General features: G+C 48.7%; 1 protein-coding gene across 3 annotated transcripts in view; it reads right to left on the reverse strand.

Annotated features, from left to right (window-relative positions):
* The window catches only part of CD226 (CD226 molecule), a 54,907-nt gene extending 41,120 nt beyond the window's left edge, over positions 1-13,787 (reverse strand). The window contains exons 1-4 of one of the 3 annotated variants that reach the window (XM_045188032.3): positions 13,683-13,787; positions 11,826-12,370; positions 1,131-1,202; positions 481-819 (exon numbers count right to left, since the gene is read on the reverse strand). In XM_045188032.3, coding sequence (XP_045043967.1) covers positions 481-819; positions 1,131-1,202; positions 11,826-11,838 — 424 coding nt within the window. In that variant the 5' untranslated portion in view covers positions 11,839-12,370; positions 13,683-13,787. Of the gene's footprint in view, positions 1-480; positions 820-1,130; positions 1,203-4,343; positions 4,468-6,697; positions 6,732-11,825; positions 12,371-13,682 lie in introns of those variants that run through there. The other 2 variants (XM_045188031.2, XM_053913407.1) reach the window with 2 other exon arrangements.
* Positions 13,788-14,625: the final 838 nt, after the last annotated feature.

Genomic DNA, 14,625 nt, shown 5'->3' on the forward strand with positions numbered 1-14,625 from the left:
GTAAAAATGTAGCGTGTGTCTGAACCCTGCCCGGGGTTCACTAAACAATGCAGATCCAGTGCTGCAGGAAGGCCCGTGGGCACTCAGGGGCTGGGGCTAGTAGCTCCGAGTGCCCAGCAAAGGGCAGTGGCACCGCAGGACCAGAAGGAGGCCCTCAGAGGAAGGCATTCGGTTCCTGAACCCAAGCACTACCAGCATCAGGTTAATGTAGGGTGAGCTTATTGCTCAGACAAGAGAAGACCTGTGCTTTCTTCCACGACATTCAGATTCCTGAGATGCTTCTTCGACTCCAAGATGACAGTAGATTAAGAAAAACAAAGTTAACTCCTAGTTTTATTCCTCTGAAACCACATTCATAGAATCTAGACAGGGAATCGAAAACCATGATAAAACATGGTAAAGCATTTCATAGCTTCTACGTCGGCTGTATAGAATCCAACGTTGCAAATCAGTAAAAAGGGAAACAAAATTGACACTTACCTGATGGAACCACCTGTATCACTTTTTCCCAAGATCCATGTGGAAAAGTATCGAGAAGACAGGAGTAGAAGCCAACATCAGCCTCCGAGGCGTTACGAATGGCCAGCACCCTGTAATTGAGCGCCGAGGGTGACTTCACCAAGTCAACCCTACCAACATAGGGCTCCCTTATGACCTCGCCGTAGTCAGGGTGGAAAATGGCGATGGACTCTCTCTTCGTGGTGTCCACCCTAAACCACTCGATCTGAGTTAGGTTGAACAACAATGGATGCACGCACTCCAGAGTCACCGTGTCAGCAAGTTTGATAGTTGTGTCCCAAAACCTGTCTTCTCCTAGAGCTGAAACAGACGGCCCATCAGTTCAGGCTGACTTTATGACTGAACCCCCCCCCACACACCTGAAGCGTATTCTGAGCTTTCTAAGACGTGGCAAGGTAGGAAGCTGAGCTCACGCACGGTAGAGGCTCACAGTCCCTACCTTAGTCTAACAAGGTTTCCGCTGCTGGTACTAGGCTCTGGGAACGTTTAGCTTTTCTGAACCAGTGAAAACTTATCTGAGCCAACAGAAGAGCATTGTAATTTCTGAACATGCCACACTACAAGACCAAAAAAAAAGGAGTAAATATTTTAAATAAAGACATTGTCTTTACCTTTGTATACATGAAGAAGAGCCAAGAAGAAAGTCAAACGACCCATCTCTGGAAAGCGCCCGGGAGGCTGGTCTATAAGAAAGGCAATTTTGATAGCGTTACTCGCACATGCCCAGTGTGGTGCACGGTTTCCTTCCTCTCAGATGTTATCGGCAGCACCTCCTTTCTTTGAAGCATGAACACAGGAAAAAGGGCTCAGCTTCAAAGTCCAGCTTGCTCTCAAACAAGGATGGGCAGATTTGAACTGCTGCTCTCTCGGGGAAATTGTCAACTTACCTTCACGCTTTCATTTTCTACAAAGAGTCATTCATTGAACAAACATTTGCTGAGTGCATTCTCTGTGCCAAGCTCTAGGCAGTGAGCATAGAGCAATTAAATTTTTAAAAAATTCTTGCCATCATGGAACTTAGATTCTAGTGGGAGGAGGCAGAAAGGAAAACAAGAGGTAAAAAGTCTAGTGAGTTGCAGGTGGTAACTGCACAAGAGAAAACGCAGCAGGACGTGGGGAGAGGGAAGGCGCTGCCTTATGTCCCTTTGACAGAAAGGCCCAGGAGGTCCTTGTGAGAACATGAGATTGAGCGGAGAACCGGGAGGAAGGGCGGGGAGGTGGCAGCCCACAGGCAGCGCTCTCCCGGACTGACCTCGGGCACTCACTCTGGGTGAGGAAGGGACATGCAAAGCCTCTCCAGATAGAAAAGTGTCGTGGCTCGGGGGAGAGCCAGTCGGCCACATGGTTGATTTTTTCTAACTTTTTATTTTTGAATAATTACAGAATCACAGGAAATTGCCAAGATAGGACAGAGAAGACCTGTGAACCCTGCAACCAGTGTCCCCAACGGTCACATCTCCTGTGATGGTAGTGCATTACCAACACGTGATTGATTTCTTCGGTTCATCACGGCTCTCTCCCATCTCTTGTAAAATGATGGTTTAGTGTCTTCAGATCTTGTTAGGAACATAGTACCATGGAAGCATAAAAATACAGTATTGTCTCTATGGCAACAGGGATCATGCATGTGACCCCTGATGGGGGTGTCAAAATAAAAGGTGGGTAAACACTGAGCATGGAGCGGGGCGCGGCAACCGCTTCGGACAATTCCACTGGATGCCGACTCTGAACCTCCCGTGTGGCTCACCCCGAAGTTTGTCAGTAGGTTTTCACTAGTTAACATCGGTGGCTGAGGTGGGAACTTCTTCAAAAAACACAAAATCAAGTATGAAATCAACCATGTCGCGACAATCAGAACAAAACCATAATGTGTACATATAATAATGTACAGTGCCAGCTTTTGTTTACGTAGCGTTCAATTTTCCAAAATCTTGCACATCGATGCTGCTATTTGTGCTTGTAACAGCTCTGTGGTAGTCACACAACACATCTGTTACCTCTCTTTTGTGAGTCATTCAGTAACACAATTTGCTGCCAATTTTACTGTGTGTTACCAGACTCCCTGCTTGGGCCCCAAAACACCAGCCGGAGACAGACCCAGCCTCTGCCCTCAAATCACACGCAGTGTACTTGGTCAGGAAGATTAAAGAAGCAATTTGTTACAATAACACTTGGTAATTTCTACAGAAGTCATTTGATCAAGTTTTATAGCATCCCAGTGAGGGAACAATTCATTCTAACAGATTTGGGCAAGTTTCCTAGAAAAGGTGCACCAGATCCTGGGCCTTCCAATCTGAGTAAGACTTTCCAAGCAGAAAAATGGGAGAAAGATCGTGGTGTGATGACAGGGGACACTATCAGGAAATGGGGTGACTACAGTCTGGTGGGTGGGAGCTGACGAAAGTGAACTCGGGTCTGGATTGAAAGTGTCTAGAATGGCATACATAATGAACTTCATGCTTGGCCGGCAGGTACCACGGCACCCTGCTCACACCTGTGACTTGGCACCCAGCACAATTCCCGGGACGTATGTCTATGGAACAAACATAACCCTGAAGGAACCTTTTCAAAGTCATTGCAGCTAGAGCCATCAGGATGAGATGGGGACAAAAATGACAGATCGATGCTGCAGAGAGATGGGGTGAGATAGCGTTTGCCCTTTTTAGACTTTCCGGTATGATTGTAAAAGCAAGTAGAAGCTACTGGAGGCTTTTAGGTGCCAGAATAGGATCTGAATTAAATTCTTAGACAACTGAACATTATCTGTTTCCTTTTCCTCACCCCCAACAGAAACCTGACTTTGTTTAGGGATCTATTCCTTCTCCCACACCACAGCAATATTAGGAGAAATCTAAGCTGACAACCATGACTATTTGGGGGCAGTGGTCGAAAAGCCCACTGTGGACTGAATTGATCCAATCTAAGTAAGGGACATTATGAACACCCATGGCAATGGCAGATGTCTCTCCCTCCCTTCATTCCCTCCCCGCCCGTCTCCTCCTTTTCCTTCTCCTCTGCCTCCTTTTTCTTCATCTTCATCTTTTCTCTATCTTCTCTATCTCCTCCCCCACCCCACTGAAATCTTACTGAATTCTTATTGCACTTAAATGAGGAAAAATGTTCAGCTGGAAAACACAGAGGATGGCAGAGAGAGACGGGGATGAACTTGGGTCGCAGAAGGCGTCATTGAGCCACTGAATTCAAAACTCTGGAGTCTGAGCGTATTGTGTGAGGTCATGAGTTTCCATGTTTTACAAGCCTGTGAGGAAGCAAACTTCTGTCTCCTGCGTCCACACCCATCGGGACTGGTGCGACTGCTCTGGCTGCTGCCAGAAGCCTGGATTGGGAAGAGGCAAAGAGGGACATCCAAACAAAAAGCCAGACGGGAGCAGGGAGACGACTCAGAGAGGCGCCTGAGGAGAAGTCCACTCCCACCAATCCGGTTAGAGGGCCTCGGGCCAGGACTGCTCCTGTGGAGGCCGCCTGTCTGACACTGGGGCCCAGGGGGAAATAAAGTCCTTCTAGAGCTGTCAGGAAAGGTCAAGGGATGGCTCTGCCGGAAAACAGGGGAAGTGGCAGCTGAGAAAACTGGTGCTCAGAGAACTGAGTGACCGCTAGGGAAGGGCCCCTGTGAAAACGCACGGCCGGCCCACACTCAGGGTCGAAGCCTTTCCCATACTCAGGGGCGAAGCCTTCCCCCAGAGAGCAGGCGCACGACAAGGATACCCACTTTCACCACCGCTCTCCGCATTGTCTTTGAAGTTCTAGCCCGAGCAGCCAGGCAAAAAAAAAGAAAAAGAAAAAGAAAAAGAAATGAAAGGCACCTAAATTGCCAGGGAGAGGTGATCCACAGGTTTAATGCAGTCCTCATCAAAATTTCAGTCATCTCTGTGGCCTTTCCTTGTTTTCGTTTTTGCAGAAGTGGAAAAACTGGTCCTCAAATTCAGACAGAATTGCAAAGGGGCTTGGAAAAGAGAAAAGGGACACTCTGAGTCACAGCTTTCTCGTGACATCTGGGAAGAGTAACGCGGAAGGTCGTAGTCCAAGTTGTCGATGATTCATTATATAAATAATCATTAAGTGCTTATTAAACAAATGCCAAACATACAAACATACATACACACACATGTATGTATGCATGTGTGTATGTATATCAAGTGTGTGTGAGTGTGAGACTGTGTGTGTCACCAAGAAAAGAAAGAGGGTGAAGGGCTGGATAAACGTGGCAGAGGCGCAGGGGAGGAAGGAGTGCGGACAGACGCAGGACACTGGGCACGGACCCTGAAGGAATTAGATGCAACGTGGCATCATCCACTCTGAGCAGCTCCTACTCCCAGCTCCTCCCTGAACTTCCTCCCCGTAGGAAGAAGGCATCAGGTACTGGGGTGGGGTAAGGGAGGATTACTGAAGAAAAGATACTGATTGAAAACCCCTTGTAGTAACCCCTTCACTCCCAAGCATCCTAAGCCAGCGAGCTACGGGATAAAGGCGGAGCACATGCCCTTGCGTTCCAAAGGGACTCAAATCCCGGGAGATGACTGGGCCGCATGAGAGGTGCAGGAGGGCATGTGGCTGAAGTTAAAGTTCAGCTGTGACAATTTTGCTGAGGACGAGCCCTCTGTGTCACCACCTAACCAAAGACAAACAGCACACTTCAGCTGTTTTGTTGTGTAGGCAGCCATTTTTTGCATGATTTATGGAGGACCCTGGCTTGAGGTTTTGTTGTCGTTGTTTTTAATAGAGCTGTCTGTATAAAAGCACTTCATCCTCCAGGAAGTCATTAATCAAAATATTACTGGAGGGCTCTACGGGTGAACCACGTAAGGATGAATTCATCCACAAGTTCACCTCGGGGACCTGGGCTGGTGAATGCTCGCCTCAGCCTGTCCTCACAGACACACCTCTGTCTCCCCAGGGGCACTCTTCTGCTTTCTGTGAAATACCTGCTTCCACGTCTCTGCCCATCTCGAATATGGGTACGATTCCAGTCTCCACTCTGCTACCCGAGCCCCCCTTCCCCAGCATGCTGAGACTCAGGACTCCTCCGATTCCAGTCCTTGCTGCTTCAGACGACCACTGGCTGGCCGCAGAACAGAGAGCCGGTGGGAGCCTTTGCTCACGGACGCCTGGCGCTGGGAAGATCGTGCGTGGGTGTGCCGTCCTAGCTGTGAAGAGGCACCTACTCCTAGCAAGCCTTCCACTGGGACGTTCCAGGCTAGGTTTCTGCTCCCTGCCTCAAAGGGCTGGCTCCCTGTCTCCTTAAGAGAATCTTCCCAATGAGGGGTGTGTGGTTTCCCTTCCAGGGGTGTCCAACCTGCGTGTGGCCCATGGGCTGTGTGCAGTCCACGATGGCTGTGAATGCAGCCCAACACAAAATCATAAGTTTACTTAAAACATTATGAGATTATTTTGTGATTACATGTTGCAATGTATTTAATGTGTGGCCCAAGACAACGCTTCTTCCAGTGTGACCCAGAGATGCCAGGAGGTTAGACACCCCTGCTAGACCGTGATGCCCTAGAACTTCAGCATGCCACAGGGCCACCCCCTCTGAGGGAACAGTAAAAACGCACTTGCATTCAAAGCAGAGGCTTTAGTTTGGATTTGATGGGGCTCCTCTGGGACAAGGGTCTGCAAACTGCGGCCCGTGGGCTGAATCCAGCTGACTCTATAAATGGTTCCATTGGCACTGAGCCAGGCCCTTTTCTCTGCATGTTTTCTGTGGCTATTTTTGTGCTGTAATAAAGAGTCGCAACCGAGACCGTGTGGCTGACAAAACTGCAGAAAAAGTTCACCAAGCCTTGTACAGGATGCTCTTTCATTAATGAACATTCAGTACGTAAGTTCACCCTTGCTCAGTCTGCTCCTCAGATACTGCGAGAATCAGCTCCATTTTCTTATTCTCAAGAACGCTGCTCCCACACCTCCTATACACACAATTCTTCTAGACACAGACTGAGAAGTACTTACAAGACATCCCTTTACCAACCACACCCGTCGTTAAACTTGCAGGTATACAGAGACCGACCATTCCGCTAATAACAGCTGTGTCCCCAGGCTCTTTTCCCCCTGTGCCCACTTAGACCACATTTCATTTGCAGCCCTGCTCTTGGGACACCGGTAATTTTACAAGTGCGAACTTTGCCACTTTCAAACTTTCTTCCATAAGGTTACTAACCTTGAGATCGGAGAGTCTGCAGGCTCTAACTCCCCTTTCCCGACGCGTGTCCAGTGAAGGGCTTCCTGTGTCTGATAGCCTCTCTGCCTCGGCCTTTCTCCGCCCCTGTCATCAGCCAGCTCCCTGCTTCCTCATTCCTTAGGGGCTGTCATCCTGGGACGTCACTTGTCCCACACCGCTGCACTGGTGGACTCCTCTGTCCACCTGAGCTCCTGCAGGCAGGAGCTGTGCTCAAGCACTGACATGTTGGTAAGCACGGGTTTGAAGGATCAAAACCAGCCAAGAAGTGAACCTGCCTCGGGAAGCATCTCTACCATTTCAGGCATTCCAACTCATTCCCTCCTCAGATGCAGTTCTCTTCCCCCCACCCCCGCCCCGATGATTCAACTGCTAAAAAGGGTGAACTTCTAATTCCATGTCCTAGCCCTCAATTGAAACCACACACAAAACCTTATGTTGGTTTCTACCCCTTCCCTTCCCCATCGGTTTTCCTGCCAATCAAAGCCCTTGGTAGTCAGAAGTGTCAGAAATACAGGAAGCTCTCGCACCTCAGCCCGTGGCTCAGTGGGTTTCAATCCCACATCCCGCAGACCCTTCCTGGTTTTGTTTTTAGTCTCCCATTTTCTGACACAAAGTCTCCGAGTTGCTGTTTCCTAAGAACCGTCTCGGGAAGTTCAGCAGCTTGTGTGCGTTAGAAAAAGGTTTCGATGCTGTTCCAGAGGACAGCCAAGTTGGTTGTATTAATATTTATCCTTTTAAAAAATACAAAATGTTTATTGCTTTTTAAGAACGGGGGAGGGAGTGAGACAAACAGAAAAACATCAATGTGAGAGAGAAACACCTGTTGCCTCCCATACAAATCTCAGCCAGGGATTGAACCCACAACCTACATATGTGCCCTGACTAGGAATCAAACCACAGCCTTTTGGTGTATGGGATGATGCTCCAACCAACTGAGCCGCCCAGCCAGGGCTTATTCATCCTTTTGATTTACTAGCTCATGGAGGCTCCCTATTGCTTAAACCATCGGGAAGGATAATGAATGAGGCTGAGTTTGTGCAATTTGTGGGAATCCTGGGAGGGAGGGAGGGAGGGAGGGAAGGAAGGAAGGAAGGATGGAAGGATCGGGCCTCATGAGACAGAAGAGAAGACATGTCCTGGGGGCCACGACTCTCCCGTTGACCACTAGAAAGTGTGGGAAGGAAAATAAAATGTCCGTTTCATTGTACAAATGGCTTTTGAGCACTTACTGTGGGACAGGAGTGGCTTTCTGTTATGAAACCCTGCCTGGGGAGGCCACTGCCTTCGATGTCTCGCCATCTTCCTAAGAATATTAAACTCTTCAGTGATGTACAAGGCCAGACCCACTAGGCAGCTGCACCTTCCCCAGGCCCGCGTCTTATGAGGTTGTTCCCCCCGACCCACCACTGCAGACCTCCCAATAGTCCACAGTCCGAGAGCAGACCTGCAGCGCAGGCCCTTTGCCCAGGGGGCTCCTGACTCCTCCCACCCCTCTCCATCTGCAGGGCCCAGCTCAGAGGGCCCTCGTAGGGCTCCTCATGAGCCCCCACGACTGAGGTGGGCACACTCCCCGAGACCCTGGGTGGACCCCTGCTGTCACAGAGACCGCATCCTTTGGGATGTCCCGTTTCTTTGCTGTGTTTCTTATTAGCCTAATAAACGCCTTCAGTGCCGAGACAGAGGCTCTGCACTCAGAGGTGGCTCAGGGCCAGGCACACGGCTGGCGTTCAGTCCGTATTTGTTGAGAGCGGACAAACCAATGGCTTCTACATGGGACATGTCACTCTGTGCCAGACACTCCCTGCAACCCGGGGTCCAGCTGGTTCCCACGTATGGCTTTTGTCATTTGCCTCACCTCTCTTTCTCCAACGAACAAGGCAGAAAGAAATCTTGCCCCCTAAAGCACACTGATTCTCCAGGATAAACCCAAAGACCAACTTCTCTGTTTGGGGCTACTCTTTCTCGAAATGACTCAGTGGGCCCTTAATGGACTGTAAACATCAGCTGCAACAGCCACTGTCTCCCCAGATGACACATCACAGGAATGTCGGAGCCCGTTGTCACGCCTGTGAGAAATGTTTAAAAATCACACAGACTATAATGAATCTCACATAATCAAGAAAAACCACCTGAGGCCATAAAAACTGCCTTGTGCCTCCAGAGAAGTCACCCTAAACGTTCCCACCAGGAGGCAAATGGAGGGGGAGACAAGCAAATTAGTGGGGCTGGAGTAAGACTGTGGACCACTCAAAGACAGGGGCAAAGTCCCTGCCTCCTATGTTTGTTAGTAAGCCCACTGAAAGGCCTTTCAACAGCTTAAACTACAAATACTCTTTGACGTTATCATCTGTCAGCAGGCCCAGGGAGCTAGGCAGAAACCCTCAGGGCACGGGGTGGAGCGCCTCTCCAGCTTCCTCCTTCCTCCTCCCTCCTGGTGTCGAAGGTCTGCAGGGTACCTACTCAGTGTTCAAACACTCGGGGAGCAAAGGGAAAAGCAAGCACTTACCCCCCACTTTTCTGTACAATCTCATTTCAGGGGAACCTAAGTTTCTCTTTAAGGAAAAAAACATCAGCTACTAAGTAGAGAAAATAATGATAGATATTTTAACATCATTATTTTGCAATTCCTATTAAAATGACAGACTGAGGCCATTTTAGTAGCTGCTAAAGCCTGTAGGTGAAAGGTTTCGGGGGAACTTCACAATGGAAGCTACTGCCCATTGACAGTACCTGGCCCTCTGACCCACTGGGACCACTGTGACGTGGTACCGCCAGACAGCAGGCGACACAGGAGCAAGGGAACCACCGGGGCATAGTCTAACTAAAGAACCCGGAGCCTAACCCGGGTCAGCCTCTAGGAGGAACGAGTGGCATGTAAGAAATGCAGGGCATAGAAGAACGAGTTCAAGGGCACCACAGGATGGCCATGAACTTCACAGAGAAAGCAAGAGATCCTGCATCGCAGGGGAACAAACAGCAGTTATCATTCACATAAGAAAATACCACCTAATCCCCTAAATGCCCCAAAGGCACTTGGTAGTTCTGAGTATTCTTTTCTAATAAAAAAAACACAGCAACCTTGGAATTTAATAAGCATGATGAAGAAAATGGATTAGAAACTAACAGCAAGCTTGATGGTGAGACACTGGGAGAATTTCAATTAAATTTCTACCCAAGACAAAGACGACCACCAACACTGCAGATACTAAACATCGCTCCGGGAGTTTCAACGGATGCTATAAGTTTCAAAGAAGAATGGGGATTGTGAATGCTGAAGAATTATTTTGAATGTATTATTATTTGTAGATGGTCAACCTGGAGAACTTCACAATAGATTCAAGTGAAAAACTAATAAAAGGGTAAATAAGGTGTCGAGCAAAATAAATTTATAAGAGTCACTAGCTTTATTTGATGTCATATTTAAAAAGTACAGATACAGGGACACATGTGCATACACACGTGTTTGTGGAATATGTAGGAATGTGCCCCACAGATTTTTAGGAATCATGCAAAACCTGTAAATTCCATCACGGTAAATACACGTCTTCAACAGATGGGGGTGACGTGCTGTGCTCCTCTGGGGAAAACACAGAACGTTCTTTAATTCCCCTGGAATTTCACGATCTCTCATGCTTTCGAGCAGGCTGGGCCGTGAGCGAGGGTCCCCTTAGGGCTCTTGCTGACCCCAAGCTACAGGGGACAGCAGCAGCCGCAGGGGGCAGCCAAAGGCCCTTCTCCGAGGCACTCAGCAGTGTGTGTGTGTGTGCGTGTGTGTGCACATGCGCTCACAGAGTAACAGTGTCCTCGGTGGGCAAGAGCCCTGTTTAGATGCAGAACAGCCAAGAGCACATTTAATAAGAAGAAACATGGAGAGAGGCCCCCGGCACTACCAGATGCCAGAACAGATGATAAAGCCAGGACGGCAAAGTACCTTATTCTGTAACCGAGAGTTCAGAAGAAGACTCACGTGTTACAGGTTTTCAAGGGCAGAGATGAGCACACAGTTGGCTGAGAAGAGAACACTCATGACCTCGGCCCCCAGCAGCCCCAAGGCCCACGAGAGGGTGGCAACACTAGTGATCCTGGACCAGCCCCTGGGGAGCCAAGACCCAAGAGACCTGCCCTGGTCCTGCCTCACGTCACCCACAGTCTCCCCCGCAGCGGGGAGCTGCTTTCTGGATTCTGGGGAGATGCTAGAGCAGAAGGCTCCTCTGAAGACACACAGCCTCACAAACACTGGCTGGCTCTCAGAACAACGCGAGTGGCCCCACTTCCTCTGCTTCCCACTTCCTCTTGCTGCAAAGGGAGTCAGTGGGAGAGGTGAGCAGACCTGCGGTGGGGCTCAGCTTGGCCGGGAAGTCAGATACGTATATATGGAAAATGGAGGATAACGTGTATATAAGGACATATAAAGACAATATATAAGATACACATGTTAAGATAATGTGTATGACAGTAATATACATCAGAATCCATAGGAGATATATACACACATATATGGTAAATACCAGAGCCAGCGAAAAGGTGGGAGCTTTTTCTACATAAAAACTAAAAACTCTGACACGGCTCATTTCACACACTAACAAAGGAAAAGGCAAGAGAACGTGGAGAGGAATCCATGACAGTTTGGGGACAAGTGTAACTTTTTCTAAATGTAAAGCACTTAGGTACCCGTGACAGAATAATCCACGGACGCCCCACGAGGAAAAGAGGCCGTGGGCGTTGAACATCAGCCCACGGCTGCGAGTCGACAATGCATACGGAGCATTCCACGTGTTACACCCTCCGACCCAGCAAGGCCGACTCAAGGTATTTATCCAAAGGAAGGACAAACGTAGCAGATTTAGCGAAGATGTGTATTTATTACAGCATTATTTGTTTTAATAAAATTAGAGAAGAGTCTTTATCCCTCCCTCTAGAGGACTGGCAAACGCACCGGATGAACACCCCAGTTCGCTTTACTAGTTGTGCAGGTCTGCACTGAGACGTGACGTACCTCTAACAAGCCCTGAGAAGCACTTCTTGTAATGCCCACGAAAGGAAGACAGTGGACGAGGCACCTGGGAAGGGCTCCTACCTGGCACAGCAGCCCACGCCCGCCACTCACCTGGCTGGGACATCGCCAGGGCTCAGCGGTCCCCCCAGGGCCTGGTCCTCTTCTTCCTCCTCTGTTTACAACTTTCCCACGCTGACAGTCTCACAGTTTCAAGGACATAAACACTTGCACAGACATTTTCAGGACTCCCAACCTCGGATATCAGGCCTGGAGAAGTAGAAGGCTCCTCTTTGGGAGTGCGTTCTCAAGGACCCAGGAAACAGGAGACGACCAGGCTCCACGGAGCAACAGGGACTTGCTGATGTCATCTATCTCTTCCCCGCAGTTGACAGCTCTTTCCTTTCCCCTCTATAACCCACACGACTTTGATAGCTTTCCCTCTGCGTCATGGTTAGTTGGTGAGAAGAGAGTCCCCACCACACTCTGAGCCAAAGAACGTGGGCTTTGCAGCGACTTGAGTTCAAAATCCTTGTCCGATACCGAGCACTGATGGTAGCACAGACCCCGCGGAGCCAAGGTGGGCACCCGGGTAGGCAGACCCCACACTGGGATCCCCTCGCCAAGTGCACCCACTCTTAGCAGGACTCAGCCAGGACCTTTCAAGAAAATGAGAAATAAGGTGAAAACGAAATTGGGCTATATCCTAACTCAAAGCCAAATCTGTGTGATCGTGCATGCAGCTCGTGTTAAATCTTGTACATATGGCCCATGATACGTCATTTTACTGTTTCCCATTTGCTTAAATCTCTGCTGTTGCAAACACATTTTCCTCTCCTCTTGCTCCTTAAGTTATGCTTATGGATTTCTCTAGGGACATTTTCAGTTCTCCCGTCTCGGGATGCTTCTCTTCGTTCTGCGCACCAGTGGGCACAATTTTCCCCGTAGTTCAAGTGGGTGGTCAGACGTTCCTTTACCAACATTGATCAGAATTCAGACTTCTGCATAAATAGACAGAAGCTCACTATTTTCCTGCACTTACGAAAACCAGAAATTAAGATACCTGTTGTCTTTTAACTAGAATGCTGAAGTCATCTGGCCCACACATTACTATCCAGGCCACATGTCATCCATGGAGGCTACAAAGTCCATTTCCCTGGGGCTGAGGCTATGAGTCATCCTTTTTAACCCTTCATATTCAGTCACTAAATACTGAAAAAGTCCGAGAAACTGTTTTCAAAAGCAGCCTCTCCACCTGCATGCTCCCCACCCTGGTCCTCAAAGCACCCTATGTGGGCCCACAGGTGCCCCTGTGCCCTGACTCGTCCGCTGCCTGCCCCTGCGCCCACCTTCCTAACCACAACTTCCTGAGTGATGACCTTGACAGGTGCTTTGACCATAAACGTCACAGGTAGTGACCGCAGGAGGGCTGCTATGGGCCTGACGCTTCTCTAACGCTTTACGTGTTTCACTCACAAACTTTTAAAGAATCTTAGAGATAGGAGTGGCTCCTATTGTTACGTTACATTGGAGGAAAGTGAGTGGCTAAGTAACTTGCCAGGAAATGCAGAAACCACGCGATGCAGCGTATTACAGCACAGTAAAGGGCCCAGCCAGCCCAGCAGCAAAGAAGCCTACTGAACGGGGCTTCGCCCGCAGTTCCCCACCCTGGCTTGGCCATGAAGTTATATTTTTATGTATCTCCTATCAGCATATATCACAGAACAAACGTTGGGAAATGCTCTGCAATAAATTCGAACCTAAACACCTTGACTTTGTCTTCAAATCTCACAGAATCTACAGCCTTCCTTACCTGTCCACGTCACTCAGCATTTCAAAATCAAATCAATGCAATTTAATACACCAGCAACTTAAAGAAAATCAAGTGATTATATTGATTGATGCATTTGACGTTTAATACCCACTTGCAATAACAACCTTTAGCAAGTCAGGAGAGTGGAGGTGAATTACCTCCTCTTGACAGCGATCGTCTGCAAAGAACTGTAGCTGGGAGGGCTGGCTGCTTCCCCCTAAGGCTGGAGGACATGCCGGGAGGTCGGCTCTCAGCAGTGCCGTGTGACACAGAGCTGGGTGTTGTAGCCCCTGCAATAAGACAAGGAAAAGCAATACAAGGCATCAGGTTTGGAAGGCAGGAATAAAACTACTGCTACCGGCAAATACCATGTTTGTCTACGTAGCAAACCCAAGAAATGTACAAACTCTTCTGGGATAAATGAGTTGAGCAGGTCCACAGTACACAAAATCAACCCCCCCAAACCAACTGCCCTTCCAAATGTTAATAAACATTAGAAAAGACAAAGTTGAAAACATAATGCCCTTTGCAATTACTCTAAATAAAACAAAGACTTAGCGATCTGCTGCACCCATGGCATGGGGCCCTACTCGGCAATGAAAAGGCTGGAACTGCTGGTACGTACAGAAACGTGGAAGGATTGCCAGGGAATCAGGCTGTACTCCCGACAGTTACATAATGAATATATTCCACTGATAGAATACTCCTGAAATGACAAAACTGAAGAAAACGTAGAAATGTTCAGAGAGGTTAGAGGTTGCCCGGGGTTGAGATCGGGGCGTGACGTAGGGGAGGAGGGGCTGTGATCACACCTGACGGCACAGAGGCTCTTCGTGGTGTCGGGACTGCGTAGCATCTCGACTGTGGTGGCAGATGCGAACACCTGCACAGGTAGTGGATTGAGTAAAACCAAATGGCACTGCCCTGGCTGGGTAGCTCAGTTGGTTAGAGTGTCGTCCCGATACACCAAGGTTGCCGGTTTGATCTCTGGCCCATACGAGAATCAACCAATGAATGCATAAATAAGTACAATAACAAATCGATGTGTCTCTCTCTCCTCCTTCCTGTCTCCAAAATCTATAAATTAAAAAATATACAATT

Source organism: Desmodus rotundus, chromosome 10 (genome assembly GCF_022682495.2).
Source record: "Desmodus rotundus isolate HL8 chromosome 10, HLdesRot8A.1, whole genome shotgun sequence".
NCBI classification, from domain to species: Eukaryota; Metazoa; Chordata; class Mammalia; order Chiroptera; family Phyllostomidae; genus Desmodus; species Desmodus rotundus.